This window comes from Trichogramma pretiosum, unplaced genomic scaffold (genome assembly GCF_000599845.2).
Source record: "Trichogramma pretiosum strain Unisexual culture from Peru unplaced genomic scaffold, Tpre_2.0 scaffold8, whole genome shotgun sequence".
Lineage (NCBI taxonomy): Eukaryota > Metazoa > Arthropoda > Insecta > Hymenoptera > Trichogrammatidae > Trichogramma > Trichogramma pretiosum.
This window is the reverse complement of record NW_019641699.1, coordinates 2,475,483-2,497,400: the sequence shown is the minus strand read 5'-3', so window position 1 is coordinate 2,497,400 and position 21,918 is coordinate 2,475,483. Positions and strand designations below refer to the sequence as shown.

Here is a 21,918-nt window from a genome sequence, read left to right as displayed (position 1 = left end):
GCACTCATTTCAACCTCTAGACCTTCTTCGAGCTCTTGTGCTCGTAGCCAAACAAAATAACACTCGACAAAATAAAACGATTGATTCGCTAATTCTGGGATATTGGTGCAAATTTTAGCCCAAGTTCAGTACAACAGTGATAAGTCTTTTATCGCAGTTCCCAGATTGAATTGCCGATTTCAACATTTGCCGCTCATATTTACACATTTGGTATAACAGGTGGGTTGCTATCACTATTCCTTTTTACGCTATAAACTCAGCTTTTACTAAATTTGCATAATAGTTTTTCTCGGATTTTGAAGAAAAGGAATAAAAAATGTTCGCTTTGCTAATTCAGAGCATAGGATCGCTAGTGCCAGTCACCATTACCTGTGTTTCTGATATCTACACGTGGTGCATTTTTCATTAATATGTTCGGTGTACTTGTGCGAAACTCTTGACATTGCGCAATCTGCTCGCCCGTGTATTCTTGAGATTTTTCATAAAGGCAGACTTGCCTTTATTGACAGCTATTGAAAAACTCGCTCGTGCGCGACGATCTCTTACATGCAAACTTTTTTTTCACCGAACATTCCCGTGTCTAGTTCAAAATAAAGCTCTAAGCTCGATGAATAAGTATGAATTCATGCCCTTTTCGCCAAATTTATCATTCGAATATATAATATTTTTGTTAAATAATAATTTATTAACAAATTTTACCATAATTTGAGAAAATTTTAATTTATTTCATGCAAGCGTTAAATAGCCACGTTATACGAACTTGTCTTGTTATAGCATAGGGTAACATTTTCAAATCAACTAGTAGACTGGGAAAACTTGTCTTTGATTATGAAAATTCTCTTTGAGAAAAAAAAATAGATAAAAATAGTAACTTTGAGTATTTTGAATTTCTCATTTAAAAATAGACTAGCGAGTAGGAAATTCCTGGGGTCATATTTTTCATATGTTTTAAACGAAATATTGCGCAGGGGTAATAAGTAGCAACATCGATTCGACCAATTGTAATTAATTAGCTCGAGTCATATCCAATGCTTTACACCAAAGGCATAGTTACAAAATAAAATTCCCTGCTACGCGAAACTGATTATACGGAGTCAAATTCTTAAGTTACATGCGGGTAATTTATCGATGATCCATCTAATACCTAACAATTATTTATAACGCCGCATCCCACAGATAGTAATTAATGATCGAATTCGATAATTATATCGTGGTCGCACCATTAAAACAATTTATTGAAGATCGAGCGCGTAATACTGACTTATTAATTTCTGGATTTTCACATTGATATTATCATCTATTCGTCGATGTTTAAAATCTTAAAGTTTGAAGTCTATTTCGATTGGATTTAGATTTTCGTAAAATGCCGCTTTCATCCAGCGTCGTTCAATCGAAGCGCGCCTATTACTCCAAAGCTTTCATCGAGCGAGTTGAAATTAAATAATTAAAAAGTTAATTTTCAGTGCGTCGTTGCGTCATTGGAACTATATTTAAGCAGATGGTAGGTGGGCGTTATACGTTTATGTATAAATGAACAAACGATTAAAAGTTTTTAGAAAAACATGAAAAGTTCCGTTAATAAAGTGCCTATCGGTAGTAATGCTTTCGAATAACAAAGGCAATGCGTGGCTTGTCTAGAGTTGAAATTCAAACTGCTTGTCACGGGCTTTTCAAACAGCGAGACAACGTTTTAATGATAAATTCATTGCATTGCTCATTTCTCAAGTTTGCGAAATTTTTTAACCAGATGCTCTGCATGGAATTTTTTCAAACAAGTATTTTTGGAAATTTTATTTTACCTCAACCAAGTGCATAATTTTCTACAAATTGCGATACTATAAATGTGTCGAAGGCAACATACGCAACAAGTGACGTCAAAGCTTGCAGGAAAAGATTTTTTTGCCATTAGACACGTTTTTGTGTCGCATATAACGTTGTCCCTCAAAGTAATGCCGTGTCTGTGTGTGATATGATTAATCATTGTAGTCGTAGTAAATACTAAAACAAGCTCTTAGTGGAAGAAAAGCAAAAAAAAAATATATTACAAAACTTTTTCATGCTCATTTTGTTACTCTTAGAAAACGTATACTTTTTCGGATTGAATTTAACAATCAGCGGAAATGTATTAATAGCGCCAAATCCGTGCCGTATGTTTCTATCGAAAGTAAGTTGATTCGAGTATTTGCTCGTTCTCCTGTATTGGCCGCCAATACACGGATCCATTGAAATTCCTCTTGGATTTTTCTTAGACAAGTCGAGTAGCACTAAGACAATAATAACTTTTCCTTCGATTGGAACGTCGCGATCTTGTTGGGAAAAAAAATGACGAAATTTCGACTCTGTTTGACAATGTTTAGAGAAATGGGAAAGGTTCACTTGAGGGAAGGAGCGGTGGTGTTGCTGGCGCTGCTGCAGATGGGCCTGTGCGGGCCGAGCTCGGACCTCATGTCGGACTACGGCAACGAGTCGCAGGAGGGCCAGCTGCAGGGAGCCTCGGACGAACTGGCCATGAAGCGGAACTCGCTGCTGTCGATACCCCCGGAGGCTTTGCTGCTGGACTCGAGGGAGCGTCGCTCGAACACGCCGGCGGGCTCGTCGTTCATCAGGTTCGGTCGGTCGGGCAGCAGCAACGGCGGCGCCATCAGTCCGCCGCACACCCGCTCGGACGTGATCATCAGGTACGGTCGGGACGGCGCCGCGGGGCCCAACAGCCGCCTCACTCGGCTCCGCCAGGAGCGCATGCGGAAGATGGCCAGGTTGGCGCTGCTCTGCGCCGAGAGCCGAAGCCAGCAGGACGACTACGCCATGAGCTCGGCCGAGGACAAGATACTGCGCGAGATCTGCAGGGACACTCCGCTGCACCCTACGGTGCCGGACTTTGTCTAAGTCGTCGCGCGCCTCAGTGAGATCGCTCGCCCGAGAGCCGAATTATCCGCCTCTCCACCTTCATCAAATAGCCTATTTAATATAACGTACACAAGACTGATTTGTCGTGAGTGTTCTTGAGTATATTGCTTGTGTTGATCATGTGCTACAGGCCAGCTCTCAAACTCGGCGGATAAAACTACAACAAAATTAGCTTATTTACCTAAAATAACGACCTACTATTAGCATGAATAATTAATTATGCATTTTTTCCCCTTTTATTTTATTTTCATGTATAAAAATAAAAATATCTACACGTGAATGTTGAATGTTTCGGAGCAAAGATAACGGAAATAATCTAATAAACCTATTAAAATTTTCACACAATTTCGATTACATCAAGAGCTCGATTTAAAGTGATAATTTGAAAGATTTCTTTTATCTAAATCTCTTTATGCTGAATTCGGAAATCATTGAAAACATTGTAAGCAAATCACCAATGTTATTTATCTGTATTTAATGTTTTAAAGTTGACGATTATTTTGGAGTTTTAATCGAAGTAATAAAAGTATGAAATAAGAAAAAAGACGAGATGTAGCATTACCATCATTTCATAAATAATTAGCAAGCACTGAGAATTTCTACGACGCAAGTCCGATGGTGGCGTAGGATAACGTCAAAGCTCATGCTCGGGCGCTTCATATATACAATAAATGTATATTAATAACCATATATCCAGGACAGAAAAAGAGTAGATGAATCCAGAGGTGGCATGCAGCAACAACAACGACGCCAGCACATGAAAACAAATGTATTTTCTACGTGCTTCTCCGAAAGCTGCATTGTGTAGGTATTAATGTTGTTTCTTATGGAACAAGCTCGCCGTGACAATAGCGCGTGGGACAGGTAGCAGGAGGGGGAGGGGGGCAAGAGGAGCAGAAGAAGGAGAGAAAAGGTAAAATAAAATAAAGTGTATCGGATCTTTCAGCGTTAAATCCTTAATACATCATATCGCGCAAGATCCGTTGAGTGCGTGGGCGGACGAGATAGGGCGCGCGCGATAAATCGCACGCTTATACACCGAGAGAGAACGAGGGGTAGTAGCTGCTGAATAGGGACAATAGGTTGCTCGCTTTTTCGAGCACATGTATGCGTACGCACACTCGCGTACTACGAGATGCCGCGTAGCGATGCGATCACATAAATACATGTATAACGAGTGCCATGATACTGATTCGATATCCGAGTGCCCTGACATCGCTATAATGCGTACATACTCTTAGTAATATGATAAAATATATAGCCGCGGCGTCGATATGTGGGATATCGAGAGAGAGAGAGAGAGCTATGTGTTGTACAATGTAGAGCAATGCTCGGCTGCACTCGGAGCGCAACTGTGCCTAATCCCGATTCTCTCTCGCATCGGCATGTACGGAGGCGGAGGCGCAGTCGGGCCCCGTAAGGCTTCGCGCGACCGAGCCGAGTATGATCGCCAACTAGGTCTGCCGAGCTTGCAGTCGTTGGCGGAGCGCCGATCGGCGTGCTTCGCTTCTCGCTTCTTCCCTTTGTTCTGCCCTTCGTACGCGAGCCAAAATGAAACGCTACCGTCCGCTCGGGCTTCCGTAGTCTCTCGAAAGCAGCAACTTGACGTCGACTCGAGTTTCGAAGAGAGCCGAGCCGAGATGAATTCGTCCGAGTCGCAGATGAACCTGCTGAATAACGAGGCCCGGGCGACGTCGCAGCAGTCGCTCACGGCGCCGGGCGACTACGTGCTCGGGCCCGTCGAGAAGCACTTCTTGCTGTCGGCCGAGCGCGGTGACTGCGCCACCGTGAGACGCCTCCTCGACGAGAACAAGGACCATCCGGAGATACTCAACATCAATTGCGTCGATCCGCTCAACAGATCGGCCCTCATTTCGGCCATAGAGAACGAAAATATCGACCTCATCACGCTACTGCTCGATATGGGTATTCAAGTCAAGGTTCGAAGACTTTCAAATGCTTTTCTCTCTATATATATATGAATATCGCGAGCCTCTGTACGCGGACGCCCACCTACTTTTGTAGCCAAGCATAATTCGCCATCCAAGCATGGATAATTTTTCTTCTTTTTCCGCTTGCAAAATATTATCTATTTCTATTATTATAATTTTTTGGCAAAACTTTGTCCAACTTTGTCGAAATCCATCAAGGCAATCGCAATTAGAAAATTTCCGCTCGAGTTCATTTATCGAAAATGCGATTGGAAACTTTGAGGCGCAAATTAAAATAAGTTGGAAAATATTGAATAACAAAGCGGCTTTTACCCCATCCCGAGCGATCGAATAATAATGAGGGCAAATTTTCTATACATTATCATGAAACGCACTAACGACCAACGTGTCAACCGCCGACGCATCGCAGGACTCGCTGCTCCACGCAATCAAGGAAGAATACGTAGAAGCCGTGGAGGTTCTGTTGGAGCACGAGGAGAAAACTCACCAGCCGGGCCAGCCATACGTGAGTATAACTCATTGTTGCTAGTGATTCGCGCGCGCGCGCGAAAACGTTGGCGAACGATTAATACGAAGACGACAGAAAGGAGTCAAGACGCGGATCGGTCGGGCAATTAGTTTGGCAAACGAGCGCAGCTATGAGCTTGCGAGAGCTTGAGAGCTTGAGAGAGAGAGAGACGGTCTCGAGTTGTCGGCGGATACGCGATACCAAAGCTCGGATTGCGTATCGCATGATACCAACGTATACAATATTTACCACACGAGCCGCTGGAGCTTGCGATGTGCGTCGCGATCGGGCGCAAAGTTTCCTTATGCGTATATAAATGTCTGCTCATCTATAGGCATGCGTGAGTCTGATGTTGTGGCGCATGTAAACTCGAAGCGCGGCCGTAATTATTTCGCTCGCCTGCGAATGTCAGCCAATATCTCTTGCTACTTGATCATCGCAATTTCAAATGCGATATATGTTACACACATGTGTGCTATATACGTCCACTCTGTAGCAGCCCACGCGGCTAGTGGCTATTTCCATTTTTCCTTATTATTATTTTACGCGCTTTTTTTTTCTCAAGCTCGACTCGATGCTGCACGTGAGCGAAAGCTCGTGCGCTATTAATTACCCCCCCGTATGCGTACGGAATACGTTCCAAGGGTTTCTTGCTCGTTGCGATTGAACGTGTAAATTATGTATGTACGAGTGCGTTTATACCAATACGAGTTAGCGGGCTCGCCCGAGCGTACGCGATGAGTATATGTGAGCTCGCGTGCGTGACCTTATCTCATTTGCATAATCTCCTACATAATAAACCCGAGTTTAGCTTCGAAACGATTACATTTTTTACATCAACGAGTGGAGTTGTAGGCGATTTTTCAACTCTATGTATATTACACTGTCCCAAAGTTATTTTTATTTTTTTCTATCTAACCTTCCTTGCCTAAATTTTTTCATTACGTTCAAAAATTACGTGTCTAAACATTTGTTTTTTTTCAATTCTAAATCACTTTTGCCTATTTTAATTTTTTCTATGGCCTTATTATTCCAAGTAGGATTTTGTTCGATACATTACACGTGTAAAATACTTGATTTATTAGTAATATTTTTTGCGAGGAATCAAATTTACTGTCTGAAAATATCCACAACATAACGTCAATGTATCCAAAATTAAGAACAACTTGGGCACAAAATCGTAGTTTGTTTTTAACAGAACGAGATACCTTTTGAAATTTTTTTCTCGTATACAATAAAACTTTGGAAAAATATAAAAATATAGTTGTAGTGAAAAGACCATATTTTTGTAAATAAACATCATTCATTATATAACGAAATTATATCACAAATACAAAAATTTACGCAATTTCTATTGAATAACGACCAAAGCGATTTGATCAAATTAATTTAATTTTTATTTTTGCACGTTTCACAATTTTTTTTTTCATCCAGCGAAACCGTTTGAGCGTAGGAGATTGAAAAGCAGAAAAAAATTCATTGGAGACAATCGAATTTCTACATATGCAGAATGTATATATTACATGTTTGTGGAAGATATAAATACCGGTTATTTAATCAATTACGAAACGCCGCTATTCAAATTTCTGACAAAAAGATCAACATTTTTATTAAAAATAAAAAAATGAATTGAAGTCGCTACACACTTTTGCCTTTGCTCAGGCTCGAATGTATTAATATTTATTTATACGATGATGACTTTCATGTGACGTTGAATAATACAGAAAAATCAGATTTCATTTTTGTTTAAAAAAACCATTTTGAAATTTGTAACAAGAATACTTTATAGTAGTAAATACGTCGGGTGGAGATTAAAAAAGCTGCACTCCTCATACGCGGCATAGCTTTTCATTTTCATGACAGCAGCGAATCAGTGACAGGCGTGTACAGAGCGCCATAAACTAGACTCGTCTTTCATTGCATTAAACTCGCTATATTTTATTTCTTCTCCATGAAAGTGTACAGAATGCCGCGTTATAGAAGAGAAAACGGCTTGCTCGAGCTCGAGAAATGAAAATTAATATAATAATAGTAAAGAAAATGACAGCGCAGCAATAAGGCTAACGGAATTAATAGTAATAGCGATACACGCGTTGTTGATATTGGGTAAATAGAGCTGGGAAGCGGTGGACCGGTCGGCGTCGAACTTCACCCCGGACATAACGCCGCTGATCCTGGCGGCCCACATGAACAACTACGAGATCCTGAAGATTCTGCTGGATCGAGGTGCCACCCTGCCGACGCCCCACGACGTGCGCTGCGGCTGCGACGAGTGCGTCACCTCGAGCGAGACCGACTCGCTGCGTCACTCGCAGTCGCGCATCAACGCCTACCGGGCCCTTTCGTCCTCCTCCCTCATAGCCTTGTCGTCGCGCGACCCCCTGCTGACGGCCTTCGAGCTCTCCTGGGAGCTGCGCCGTCTCAGCGCCATGGAGCAGGAGTTCAAAACCGAGTACATTGTGAGTCAAATTATACTATATACTCGAGTACATTCTCCCAAAAGCACCGTGCACATGAAAATTGCATTAGTAAAATAACGTCATGTCTCTGTTTAAACTTGATAATAGTGCGATTTGTCGGCACCGAAACAAAATTTCTGCATTATCGACCCGATAAAACTAACTCGATCAATGATAGTCAATGAGGATAAAATATTCGATGAGAAAAAATGAAAGATAGAATAAAATTTTTTCGTAGCATATATGTATATAATCACGAGGTATATATCGAGTAGCGAACTAGGCCGCAACTAGCCTCGGAACGGAGATATCGCGCGGATTAATGTAACCATCATATAAGGCTTGTATTTAGTCATTGGATTAGCCAGTTTGTATGCCTCTCATCCAATTAGTGATTTTTTCACGTGCCTATTCATTGAGTCGAGTTGTTGTTGTTGTTGTTGTTGGTGTTATCTGAAACGCGATCGTTGCGATGCACAGGAAATGCGAGAAAAGGTTCAAGAGTTCGCGACGTCGCTGCTCGATCACGCCCGCACGTCGTTCGAGCTCGAGGTCATGCTGAATTACAATCCCATCGGCGAGAACTGGGAGCCGGGCGAGCGCCAGACCCTCGAGCGGCTCAAGCTCGCCATCAAGTACAAGCAGAAGCAGTTCGTGGCCCATCCGAACGTGCAGCAGCTGCTGGCCAAGATCTGGTACGACGGCCTGCCGGGCTTTCGCCGCCTTTCGATGGTCAAGCAGCTCGTCGAGGTCGGCAAGCTCGGCGCACAATTCCCCGTCTACAGTACCATCTACATGCTGTCGCCCAACTCGCCCAAGGCCCTCTTCATGAAGAAGCCCTTCGTCAAGTTTATCTGCCACTCGTCCTCCTATGCGCTTTTCCTCAGTGAGTCCTGCGTAGCGAGCCAGACATCGTCCAGATCACGATAATCACGAATCACGCTGTGCTTTCAGTGCTCCTGGGTGCGGCGTCGCAGCGAATCGAAGTTTTAGCCCTCGAGCTCCTCGGTCCGGATTGGGTGCAAGAGATGCTGGCCGACTGGAAGCGTCGCGAACGCGGCCAGCTTCCTGGTCTCATCGAGTCCGGAGTCATTATTTACGTCATAAGTGAGCCCATCTCGACTGATAAAATGATAAAAAAATTAACAGCTATTCCTGAAAAACTTACGTTGTGTTACTCGTACTGATGCGATACGTCTCCGCAGGTTTGGTCATCGGTGAAATGCGCTCCCTCTGGGCAGATGGCCTTTTAGAATACATATCGGACCTTTGGAACATTGTCGATTTCATTCAAAACATGTTTTACGTCATCTGGCTTTGCATGAGAGCGACGTCTTGGTTCTGCGTCATGGTTAGTATATTTAAGTCACTTTTCATACGCAACGACGTGTCTAATCTGATTCTCGTCCGCAGAGAGAGTATTGGCAAGGTGAAGATCCCTGGTACCCTCGAGATCATTGGTCCGATTTCGAGCCGATGCTGCTTTCCGAAGGTGCTTTTGCTGCAGGCATGATATTCAGGTAACTAAGCCAGTGGATAATGATGCCTAGCTTAATACTTGTCATTCTTTTTGGCATAAGTAAAGAAAGAAATTATAATATCATTAGCTCAAGTATTGAATCTTTTATTGATTTGAATTTTTTTTAATTTTACCTACGGATTCGATCGTTGATAATTCAAATTTGTGAGTCATGATTTTTTTTTCAGTTTTCTGAAACTCGTGCACATATTCAGCGTAAATCCACATCTAGGACCTCTTCAAATATCACTCGGTCGAATGATCATCGACATCATCAAATTTTTCTTCATCTACACTCTCGTCCTTTTTGCGTTCGGTTGCGGTAAATATTATTCTCCATAAAGATTCATTCAAGCAACTGTTGAATGACGATCGTTTTATCATCGCAGGTATGAATCAATTGCTATGGTACTACGCTGATCTGGAAAAGAATAAGTGTTACCACCTGCCAAGCGGATTGCCGGACTTTGACAACAACGAAAAGGCCTGCGCCACTTGGCGTAGGTTTGCCAAGTAAGTTCACACTGTAATTTTTTCATATCGAGAGGTATCTGAGAAATTGACGAAAATTGTTTTCAGCTTGTTCGAGACGTCGCAATCGTTGTTCTGGGCGAGTTTCGGTATGGTCGATTTGATGTCGTTCGATCTGACTGGCATCAAAAGCTTCACTCGATTCTGGGCTCTACTGATGTTCGGCTCGTACTCGGTCATCAACATCATCGTGCTGCTCAACATGCTCATCGCCATGATGTCCAATTCCTATCAGATCATTTCGGTCGGTGGCAAATTAACAAATCGACCATATACGTATACGAGTATTAAACGAACGAAAGAATGACGAGCTTGTACCGTTTGTTCGCAGGAACGAGCCGACACCGAGTGGAAGTTCGCCCGCAGCCACCTGTGGATGAGCTACTTCGAGGACGGCGACACAGTACCGCCCCCTTTCAACATGATACCGACGGCCAAAACGTTCCAGCGCATAGTCAAGTGCGGCGACACCGGCAAACCGACCCGCTCCCTCATCGTAAGCCAATCAGTCTCAGTCGACGAGCCATCATTAGCACTCGCTACCTTTATTTGACTCCCTCTGTTTGCAGAAAAAGTCACGAGAGAAGGCGAAGGAGCGCCACGACACGGTCATGCGACTGCTGATTCGGCGCTACGTCACCTGCGAGCAAAGCAAAACCAACGACTTTAGTATCACCGAGGACGACGTGATGGAGATTCGTCAGGACATATCCTCGCTCAAGTACGATTTGATCGACATTCTGCGCCAGAACGGCATGGTCACGCCCAACATCGACAAGCAGGAGGCCTCGCGTACGTTTTCTCTCTCGTTTCATTTATTGCGTCGATCGTCGATAAATAGCATATCGTAACGATTTACAATTGGCAGTGTCGGGCAAGAAGGGCCGAGTGATGGAGCGCCGACTGCAAAAGGACTTCCAGATCGGCATGGTCGAGGGCATCGTGAACCAGGTGATCCAGGCGAGCGACAAGCCGGGCAAGGACGTGTTCAGCCAGATCGCCAAGGCCATCGGTCGCAAGCAGTCGGGCGGCAGCAAGAAGAAGGACTGGAACGCCATGGTGAGGCAGAGCACGATCGCGGCCGACCCGATCGGCAGCTCGGGCGAGGCCACCGACAAGCAGCACCGGCGCAGCTTGCGCAGACACCTGCAGCACCAGGGCGACTCGGTGCTCGAGTCCCTCGATCCCCAGAGGCTGCTCGAGTACAATCCCAACCTGTCCGAGGTCACGGCCACCACGAGGATCGCCTACGCCAAGTTCATGCTCAGGCGTCCCGCGCCCAAGGAACCACCACCTGGCGGTCAGTAAGCTTTCGCTATTCCGCCGCTGTGACGATTATTCACTCTCCCAGTCAAATCATGCATTTCCATGACGATTATTCGGTTCAACGTGGTTCTCGAGAGTTCGCTAGTTAAGCTGAAAAAACTGAGCGAGTGCAATAATCTCAACAAGCAGAAAATAAGCGGGTTTTTTCTTGCACACTTTGCGATCTCTTTATTGACATTTTACATTAAAATTCATTACTTCAATTGATTTTTATTCGCACACAATACATCTTACACGCGATAAGCCTGTATTATTCAGACTCGCTTTCTTCCGCACACATACACTATAATAAATTACATACACACGCGCTATACACTTTTCTCCTTAATCTCTACGAGTCGAATGACAAATTAATATATAATTACACAAGCGACTGATAAATCGTCTTAATAACTTTTGATAACATTTATCACTCGTTCCTAAAACTAAATATCACACTCTTAATTCTTGTAAACTTGTCGAAAGTCGATTACTACGATAATCTACCAGCCATAAACTAAGTAAATACAGTGTAAAACAAACGATGCATCGCACGTTCGGCTAAATCATCGAGCAAATTAATAAATCTAATGGGGCTACATCGTCGTTGGGGGCTTTTTGCAGAAGGCGACGGCGGAGCAGACGCGAGTGGCGGCGATGGCGAAGCTGCCAAGGCACCGCGGCTGAGTCAACGAGTCGTGTCGATAGCCGAGCCGGCCAAAGACGGCAGTCCAGCGCCACCGGCCCGGGCCCTCAGCAAAGCCATCAGCAAAGCCGCCAGCACCGACTCGAAATCTCGCCTGGACGCGAAGCAGCAGTCGCAGCAGCAGCCGGAAGATGCCGCAACATCGCAAATGAAACCCAAGGGCTCGCTGAAGAAGCAGCCGACACTGAAGAAGCAGGCGTCGAAACCACCGGCCCCGGAGCAGCCCAAGGAAGAGCCAAAGGACAAGCCCGCGGCGACGACGACGACGAGCGCCGCACCACCTCCACCGCCGGCCGGCGGCGACGACACATTGACCAAAGCCCGTGGAAAGTCCAAAGCCACCGGCCAGATAGTCGGTGGCTGGATTTGAAGACCCGGTTCTTTCCCACGCGGCTTTTACCATGCGCCCAGCTCTGCATTGACCAATCAGCCCGAGCCGCACTGGCCGATTATGAGCCTCAAGAATTTTCTATAAAAATTGGAAAATTGTCATTAGTCGACTTGCACTTTTCATGGCTGATCTACAGTTGCATTTAACTGGCATTTAACACACACTCACCGTCGCTTTTTCGACTTTTTATACGTGTCCGCGCTGTCATCGGCCTCATGACCATTACTGAACTTGACTCCTTTCGAGCTGCCTTTGTTGTCATTGCCATTATTCGCCATCTGTATTAAACAATGATTTATAACTTATTATTTAAATATGATTCTTGTTATCACACAATTTTGATAATGAAACAAAAAAAGACTCGATGTCGCGTGTGTTATCAAGTATATTATAAAAAATGCAAATATTTCATAGTTTTCGGGAATGAAAAAAGTAAGAAAAAAAATCAATGACGTACTTTGTCGAACGTGCCAATTTCAAATCTCTTGAGCTTTTTCACCGCATCCGACGAATGTCCAAAGTCATCGAAGCCTCTGGTCGCGTCGCCCCCGGCGTACTCGCCGAGCAGTTCTGCACCACCGGGATGCTGCAAACGAAGGAAACATTTTCAATTACTTTGTAAATAAAAAATTGAGAGATTCTATGAAATCTGCGTCCAATAGTCTACGATATGTATGCCATATTTATGTTGACTTTTTCTTTTAAATAAAAAATATAATTAAACAAAAAAAGGTGAAACGTTTCGATCTACCTCATCTAAATAATCCGTGACATCGTAGACCACGGAGCGAATGATGATCCAAGTTCTTGCTCCGTTCTGACCATTGTTTTGGGCAACTTGGTCTTTGGTGTAGGTTGGCTTTTCTTCCGGCATGATGCACCGATGTTAATACAAAGACTGTCTGATCGCGTTTAGTAAACAGACGTTTCTAACATGGGATTTTTATAGATATATACAGCAGCGGCCGGATGACTATCGACGCGAGTTAATAATAAAAAAAGGAAGGAAAAATTACGTAAATCAATCATTAACGATAAGTGTGTGGGTAATAATATAACAGCGAAATTCTCACGTAGACGATTATCTTGTATCACGTTTAGCGATAAAATCTCTATCTCCTCGACGTCTGCTCGTTTTATTATCTGCCACGACGTGCGGGCAAATGCGTTAGAATAATGTTTGGCTGATGCGCTTTTAGAGCCGCGCGCATATACATCTATTTACATATATGGCGGTATCATAATAACTTTGATGCAATCAAAAAGTGAAGTATAATAAAGAAGTACTTTCAACTAAATTTGACATTTTAAAATGGATGTCTCGTGAATCTACATTCTACATGGGTTTGAAACTAAATTTTCATTCTATATAATGAAATGACTCTTAAAAATGTTTAAACAAAGGATTTTTTTATGGAAAAGTTAAGATAAAAATCATGTTGTTCATGCTCTAGGTATTATTAACATTTATATATTATTTAACTGATAAATCACCATTTGGTCAAAAGTTGAATTTTGGCTGTAAAAGTCAAAGGATACCAATAACATCATTTTTGCCTTTTTATCGTATTTATTAATTTTTTAACGATTTCGAGATTTCATGTATGTTATTATTTGCTCCCTCATAGAGGAAGTTATGTGATAGGCTCGAAAATGAGATTTGGAACCAGACGTCGTAGGAAAACTTGGATTACATTTTTGAAAACTACATTATTAAATTACCAACAAATGTCTGTATGTGTGAACAAGCTATCGATGAGTAAACAAGCCCGGTGTGTGTACAGTGTCTATATAGCGTGTTTTCTGCAACTATTATACATAAACGACTTCGTTACGCACACATCGAGGTTTAGAAGTGACGGTCTTCGCTGCGCGTGTGTACGCAGCCCCAACCGGTTCTGTACGAGCGAGCATACAAGGCTCATTGTACAGTAGAAAGGTACACCTGCGGGGTAAGTCCTTTCATATTCTCATCTACTTCCTCAAGCATAAATAGACCGAAAGTCGACGTGTATCATCTGCTTTCGCGAAAGCTTCGGCTCGCATATTCCAGCCCCTATACCCAAAGCCGTTGTAGCAATATGCTTGAGGCGTCTTCTGCTACACTCGTGTGACAGTTGACGTAGCAGACAAAGGCTCGTGTTTACTACCTGAGGCACGAGCCAATAATAACATATTTTGCCGCGTGAGAATTTCAAATAACCTTTTTTAATTTCTGACTCATACATAGTTGCGCCTAGCGAGTTATACCCTCAACGCGAAGCGCACTATTCGCTTCGACTTTTTTGCACCTGTGTGTTGTGTATGTACCTACTACTATGCCTGGGTCGCGTTCGTGGAAGTGATTTTTACTGTCCTTCCACATAAATAAACAAGAACCATTCAAAGATGTATGGTATTGGGTAAGGAATAAAACTCGGATGCGACATAAACAAATTTATTGAATTTGTGAAAAAAATATATATTCAGATTCATGTATACCGATTTCGTCTCGTAGCTGCCGTAGCCCGAATAAAAGAAAAGCATGACTTTTTAAATTAATAGTAAATTTTCAAACTTTCGAATGCGCCACCAGCTGAGCGGAGGATACTTCGTTCTTGAGAGAGTCAAGTAGTGTAGAGCTAAGATCACTTTTCTGTGATATAAAATTATACAAGTATGGATAAAAAGAGTCAAACTCGGGTATACACACTTTGAGATATTTTACTTGAATAATTTGTTTGCCTTTCTATAGGGAGATCAAATCATTTTTTTTATTTTTATTTACTTATTGAAACAATCAGAAAAATATGCATCATTTTACAACAGACTTCAATAAATATTGAAGATAAACACTTATTATTAAGTAATTATTTCAACTTCATCACTATAACTCTTTTTTTTTATTAATAGAACTTACACTGGGTTAACATTGATTCATCGGAATTGCCTATGTTTAACACGTTTCTCCATTCTTTTGGACCAGACAGAATCGACGTCAAGTATATTGTGGTCTGTGGCGGCAAAGCAAACACGATACAAATTCTTCAAGATCTCTTCACAGCAGAGAATCGGCAGTTGATAGCGCGTCATCTCCATAAATGGTTCTAGTGCCCATCATCGACAAAATCCTCTCGCCATTATCTCATTCAGGTGCGCAGTGCAAGACTTCTTTACCCTCGTGGTTCGGGGTATTGACAAAAAATTAACCGACCGCACGAACTAGAAGAAGTCCTCGTAGGTGAGTCGTTTTTCCGCCTCGCCGGGCCGCAACTGCAGCAGCTCGTAGAGCGACAGACTCGGATTGATCCTTATCTTTTGCGATTTGCTCGTGAACTCTTCCTCGTCGTACCAACATTTTTTAAAATCCACTGAATCTTTAACGACGAACTCTTTCTCTTGGTTCTCTAACTTTCTTGAACTTTTCTTTAATACTTTGTACTCGAGGAAAAATTTTCAGGTCGTCTTGGTCGCTACACTAACGAGAAAATGACAAGATAAAACAGTTACACTCTTCTTTTATACCGAAGGTTATTCTTTAATAATGATTGTATAAATAATTACATTAAAAATCCTAGATTTATTTGGAGAGTTTTTCATTTTTTTTTTGTTTTTTAGTACATGAATGAATTTGGGTGTGGTTCTTACACTTAAGGATAGAATATTATTTAGTATTAATATTAAAGTTTGGAAATTTATCAAAGAATCTGTCTGAATTTTTCCAGAATTTTTCGAATTGAACATTGCCCTTTTTTAGAGGTTTCTGAATTGTGCAAGAAAAGTATCAAATTAGGGTCTCTGACAAAGGGTAATGGACGATTCGAAAAATTCTGAAAAAATTCAGACAGATTTTTTGAAAAATTTCACAACTTTTGATCGGTGCATTTTTTTGTTTAAGTGCTCCTAACTTGATATAGTAACTCTCGAAGATTTCTAATTAAAATAGAAACCCCCTTTTAAAATGGGCTCTGAAGCCCATTCAATAGAACTAAGCATAGGCAGCTTTATTATTAGGTTCCCGGAGACCCCAAAAAATTTTGGTAAAAAACTGTGACCCAAAGCTGAGAAGGTCTCCTTGTGAGTGTAAACCATGCCTGCAATGAATTTTTCATCCTTTGAAAATTTTTTATTTTTATATTCATGTCACGATTGGCATTTCGCGAACAGTCTTGGATCAGGATCCACTTTGCGCATTTTGTAGCTTTTCATTGAAATATTTAGCTGGGAAAAAAAGGGAAAATAGCCAACATTTATAGCAAACTCGTACAAATACAACAGTTACATGCACATATGTAACGCTGCTTAAGAGAAATTCAATGCGCGCCACAAATGATTGACAATTATAGCAATTTTCATTTTCGTAATAACATAGTTGTTGACCGTAGACGAAAATAGTCGTTATAATATGTACAAGAGCCCGTGATAAATATAATAAATGCTACTCGTTGAAAAAGTAGGTATAAACATTGAATGACGTGGAATAGGAGAATCCAGAGGATGAGAAGGAGGAGAAGAAGGAGGAGGAGGAGTAGTAGGTAGTGCAGAATGACATGAAACTGCAGTAAATCATTGAAAAAGCACATGAGCGTAAAAGAGCGCTGCTTTTACTTGTCCGCGGTATAAATAAGTTGCAAGCGTTTCAAGCCCGAGTGCATTTAGCGAGTCGTTTGGAGCGGGTGACACACGATGTTACGCAGGATACTGTCGCTGGCTTGTTTGCTCGGGGTAGTCGTCTCCTCTACGTCCAAGTCCAGCTCATGGATTCACGAGGTCAAGAGCCTCTTTCGGGACTGTCCCCTGAGGGGTGGCAAAATGAGCAGCTTGACAGCCGCCCTGACCAATTGCGCTCGTAGCCGGACGCTCCTGGTGATCGACCAGATCCTCGACGACGACGTCGTGCCCATCGTCGAGGGCCTGAAACTCGTGAAATTCGCCAACAACAATTCCGACTCGGAGCAACCGGATGAATCGACGCCCAGTATCAGGTGAGTCAAGCCATTATAGCCGGATGAATTTGATCGCGCGCGAGTTTTGATTTGTGAACAAAAGTAAATAAACAAAAAAAAAACAATTCATCGTGTAGAGAACTGCTGAAACGTGCGCACGACAAAGGCTGGAGGGAAGAGGCGGACGCCGCGGCTTCCTGGCGCGAGCACCTCACGGGCAGCTTCATCCGAGCGCTCAGGACCCACGCCATCAAGGTCGACCTCGAGCAGTTGGACTATCCGCAGAGTACGGAAATGCGCTCGATGGACGATGGCCAAAACGAAGCTAGAGGTAAGTCGCAGCGGTATTTTTCTTTCGGGAGCACTTTGAATGGAGGCAACCGCGCGAGTCGTAAGCATCGATTTGGAAAAAATGAAAAAGTCGCGCTAATTGCGGCTACGTGAATTCGGCGAACACGCGGGGAAGCGGCATCTAACGGAATCGGAAAAATGACATACATCTCATTATGTCATTATTCGCATGATGTGAGCCGTCGCTCTACTTTTGCGGCGATCGCGGCGAAAAACTGTAAATTTCTGCGGCGCACGCACGGGTCGCTTATCGCTGCCACGCACGCGCACGCGCTAAAATAAAAAATTGACTTGGAACGTGTGCGGCGCAGGTAACCGTCGCCGGAGACGTCGCCAGATGCAGATCATGCCGATCATCCTGATGTCGGTGCTGCTGATGAGCACCGTCCTCATACCCATGGGCTTTCAGTTTCTCGCCGTGCTCGGCGGCAAGGCCCTCGTGCTGGCCAAGATGGCCCTGATGCTGTCGTCGATCCAGGGCCTCAAGAAGGTCGCGACCAACGGCGTCAATTACGGCCTGCACTACTCGCCGGGCGTCGAGCCCTGGCACGAGCGCAACTTCGACCTGCCGACCACCTACCAGGCCGACTACTCCTCCTATCCGCTCTTGTCCGACGGGCCCCATCAGCTCATCACCAGGCGCACGGGTATCCATTACCACTGAATTCGACTGTTTGTATCTTATAACGTATTTCTCCTCGTATCATATTGAATGCATTTGTAATTGTTGTATTTGTGCGATCTGTGCCTGAAAAGAAGAACAAAACAAAAAGAGTCCATTTATGCGTGATTGTTGTACGTATAGGTATGTGTGCCGCATAAGCAGTTCGGAATAATCATGTGAATCTTACTTACTTTAAGCGACTACCTTATTATAAATGTAGTTTCTAAGACTGACTGTTGTATATCGTTAGAATTATTATTGCCGGCTCGCGTCGTCTCGGCGAGCGACTTTTCGCAGAGTGGCTCGCACCGTGTAATTTGCGGCCCGTACTACTGCACTTGGCGCAAACCCATAAAATACGGATGCGTCTATAATATATATATACATACTAGGCCTATACTAATTAAACCGTCGTATGCGTCGACTCTCTGCCATTCGATTGAAAATTGTGTCACGCGAGAGAACGTTTTCCAACCCAAATGGCTCAATCGCGCGCCACCAACTATCCCATCCATTATCCTAACGGTTAATTTTCCTACCTATACGTCATAACAGCTACTCATTTACGTATACATATATGTATACATTATTTATTTGTTTACTTATTTAATTACAAGTTCATGCATGTACGCCTCGGCGTTCCATCTATAGAGAAACAATATTTCAACCCGCGAGACACAAAATCATAATGGAACGCAATCGATACCAATGATCGTAGAATAGGCTTTGCTATGTATAATCGACTAAAAAAATACAAATGCCAAAAATAAATTAGACAAACGTTTGTTTTTACCCTTTTTTAATAATAAATTCTTAATCTATACATTATATGGCATTTTCATCTACAAGTTTATCATTTTCGAGAGTTTACGTATAAATACTTTTTCTCGGTTTTCTTCGCTTCGTCGATATTACATATTATTAAGGTGGCTCTTCCGCGCACAGAAAAATGCTCTCAAATATAAATTCATGTATGATCGGTAATTTTCTGTAACGCCACGCACTCGTGTGACTTGTATATACGTATTTAACAAAAGTTCTCGCGCTGAATTCTCATTTATATATGAGCAGTTTTTTCATATATGTACAACTTTTGTGCGGGGGGTTCTCGGATCTGCCCCAAAATTTAGTATGTTATTTGGGTATGTGAAAATAGCCTTCAGGTAAATTTTTAGCCCTCTAGGGGCCTTAGGGCCCAAATTTGGGCCCCTCGAAGGTCCAAAAATAGCCGTTTTTACCTATTTTTGCGTATTATTCAAATATTTGTAACTCGGGCACCGGTGCATATTTTTTAACTCTGAGGGTCGCATTTTTTAGGTCAAGACATGTACTTTTCGTAAAAAAATTATGTAGAGCTCGATAGACCAACCCCCGGTTATGGGGGGGCAATGAAGGGGGATGAAAAATCGCAAAATTGACGTTTTTTAGCTTTTTTTGAATTGATGCAGAAGGCGACTGGATTGACGTATTTACTTTTGCAACGTCTCATTTTAAAGGTATTTTTATTACCTTTAAATTGCCGTGCGCAGAATTAAGATTGGTTCAAAAACGACGGAGATAGAGCTGTTTAAAGGTGTCAACATTATGAAAAAAGGCGTTTTTTCGAGATTTCGATAAGCTGTAACTTTTTTCTAGTAACATGAATCTCTTTGAAATTTTATGTGAAAGTAGTTGATTACATGTAGTTTGAAGCCATGTAGGTAAGGATCTTGGTATTTGCCTCTATAACCGAAAACGAGGCCCCCGAAATCCGGCACTTTAGCCCTTATATAGGCAAAATACATGTTAAATTGGGCGGCAAAACTATTTGGTAACTCCTGAAATTATCGCAAAATAAACATAAAAAAAAAATCAAAAACCCCATATTAAACGTATTTTTCGACGAGGAATCCAATGGTAACCTCGAATTTGACCTTGAACATAACCTCTAAACTATAGCGAACCAAAATTGATTTTTCGCACGGTGACCCCCTTTTTTTATTTCAGATTTGAAAAGAGCGGAAAATTTCACGTTCAAATACATATTTCGTTTTTTTTTTCAAGGTAATTTTAAGGGCCCCACAGTTTGAAAATGAAGGCTCCATTAAAACTAATATTAAACTCAGCCAAAGAGTTTATTCTTGATCTGTGGGGCCCTTAAAATTACCTTGAAAAAAAAAACGAAATATGTATTTGAACGTGAAATTTTCCGCTCTTTTCAAATCTGAAATAAAAAAAGGGGGTCACCGTGCGAAAAATCAATTTTGGTTCGCTATAGTTTAGAGGTTATGTTCAAGGTCAAATTCGAGGTTACCATTGGATTCCTCGTCGAAAAATACGTTTAATATGGGGTTTTTGATTTTTTTTTTATGTTTATTTTGCGATAATTTCAGGAGTTACCAAATAGTTTTGCCGCCCAATTTAACATGTATTTTGCCTATATAAGGGCTAAAGTGCCGGATTTCGGGGGCCTCGTTTTCGGTTATAGAGGCAAATACCAAGATCCTTACCTACATGGCTTCAAACTACATGTAATCAACTACTTTCACATAAAATTTCAAAGAGATTCATGTTACTAGAAAAAAGTTACAGCTTATCGAAATCTCGAAAAAACGCCTTTTTTCATAATGTTGACACCTTTAAACAGCTCTATCTCCGTCGTTTTTGAACCAATCTTAATTCTGCGCACGGCAATTTAAAGGTAATAAAAATACCTTTAAAATGAGACGTTGCAAAAGTAAATACGTCAATCCAGTCGCCTTCTGCATCAATTCAAAAAAAGCTAAAAAACGTCAATTTTGCGATTTTTCATCCCCCTTCATTGCCCCCCCATAACCGGGGGTTGGTCTATCGAGCTCTACATAATTTTTTTACGAAAAGTACATGTCTTGACCTAAAAAATGCGACCCTCAGAGTTAAAAAATATGCACCGGTGCCCGAGTTACAAATATTTGAATAATACGCAAAAATAGGTAAAAACGGCTATTTTTGGACCTTCGAGGGGCCCAAATTTGGGCCCTAAGGCCCCTAGAGGGCTAAAAATTTACCTGAAGGCTATTTTCACATACCCAAATAACATACTAAATTTTGGGGCAGATCCGAGAACCCCCCGCACAAAAGTTGTACATATATGAAAAAACTGCTCATATATATAACACTCGCTCATACATCATGCAGCCATACCCATGTGCAGCATACATTAACCAGTCTGACCTATCATTTCTCCTACAATCGTCCCATTCTACTTTTTCTTACACGTACATATAACTCTATCTATTTATACTTGTTAATTTATATTTATATATATATATATATAATATACATACATTAGAGTGTCACTTATTTCCCAAGTTGCATGAAACATGCCCTCTCTTGCTTTAAACAGCTTATTTGGACCAAAAAATAAAACAAAATCTCTAGTTGCTACCCTTTAATTACTTCATCTTGCTAGAACTCGAGAAAACCATGCTCGTTTTCTAAAAAAGTCTTCAGATTTCTGAAAAATTCACACGTATTTTTGACTCTTGTTTTTTGCATTTTTTTCGTAAAGTTGTCTCTTTTAAAGGTAAATCGCAAAAATTAAAAAAGTATAATGATGAAAAATTTTTACGAAAATTCAAGTTTGAAAATACCCTGTTTTTAATCTTTGCGATTTTCATCATCTCGAAAAGTAATGATAACAAGCAAATTATTAAAAAGTCCAAAAAATTTTTTGTACTAG

At 42.0% G+C, this 21,918-nt stretch overlaps 4 protein-coding genes across 4 annotated transcripts; 3 read left to right on the top strand and 1 right to left on the bottom strand.

Annotated features, from left to right (window-relative positions):
• On the top strand, positions 1–3,445 carry LOC106653111. Its single transcript, XM_014372365.2, has 2 exons — positions 1–219; positions 2,358–3,445. The coding sequence occupies exon 2, from the start codon at positions 2,362–2,364 to the stop codon at positions 2,884–2,886; it is 525 nt and encodes a 174-aa protein (XP_014227851.1). The 5' UTR covers positions 1–219; positions 2,358–2,361; the 3' UTR covers positions 2,887–3,445.
• Positions 3,446–4,547: 1,102 nt separating this feature from the next.
• On the top strand, positions 4,548–12,371 carry LOC106652968 (transient receptor potential protein). The gene is made up of 14 exons (XM_023462520.1): positions 4,548–4,847; positions 5,269–5,364; positions 7,482–7,826; positions 8,307–8,712; positions 8,781–8,933; positions 9,032–9,177; positions 9,240–9,346; positions 9,534–9,667; positions 9,735–9,858; positions 9,925–10,120; positions 10,208–10,372; positions 10,446–10,668; positions 10,745–11,176; positions 11,806–12,371. The coding sequence occupies exons 1-14, from the start codon at positions 4,548–4,550 to the stop codon at positions 12,255–12,257; spliced, it is 3,279 nt and encodes a 1,092-aa protein (XP_023318288.1). The 3' UTR covers positions 12,258–12,371.
• LOC106652967 (cytochrome b5-like) lies at positions 12,254–13,295 on the bottom strand. Its single transcript, XM_014372177.2, has 4 exons — positions 13,030–13,295; positions 12,736–12,864; positions 12,447–12,556; positions 12,254–12,356 (listed from the first exon to the last, which is right to left on the bottom strand). Exons 1-4 carry the CDS (start codon positions 13,150–13,152, stop codon positions 12,314–12,316), a joined length of 405 nt encoding a protein of 134 aa, XP_014227663.1. The 5' UTR covers positions 13,153–13,295; the 3' UTR covers positions 12,254–12,313.
• A 3,648-nt stretch (positions 13,296–16,943) lies between these two features.
• LOC106652966 lies at positions 16,944–18,218 on the top strand. Its single transcript, XM_014372176.1, has 3 exons — positions 16,944–17,242; positions 17,341–17,534; positions 17,866–18,218. The coding sequence occupies exons 1-3, from the start codon at positions 16,944–16,946 to the stop codon at positions 18,216–18,218; spliced, it is 846 nt and encodes a 281-aa protein (XP_014227662.1).
• Positions 18,219–21,918: the final 3,700 nt, after the last annotated feature.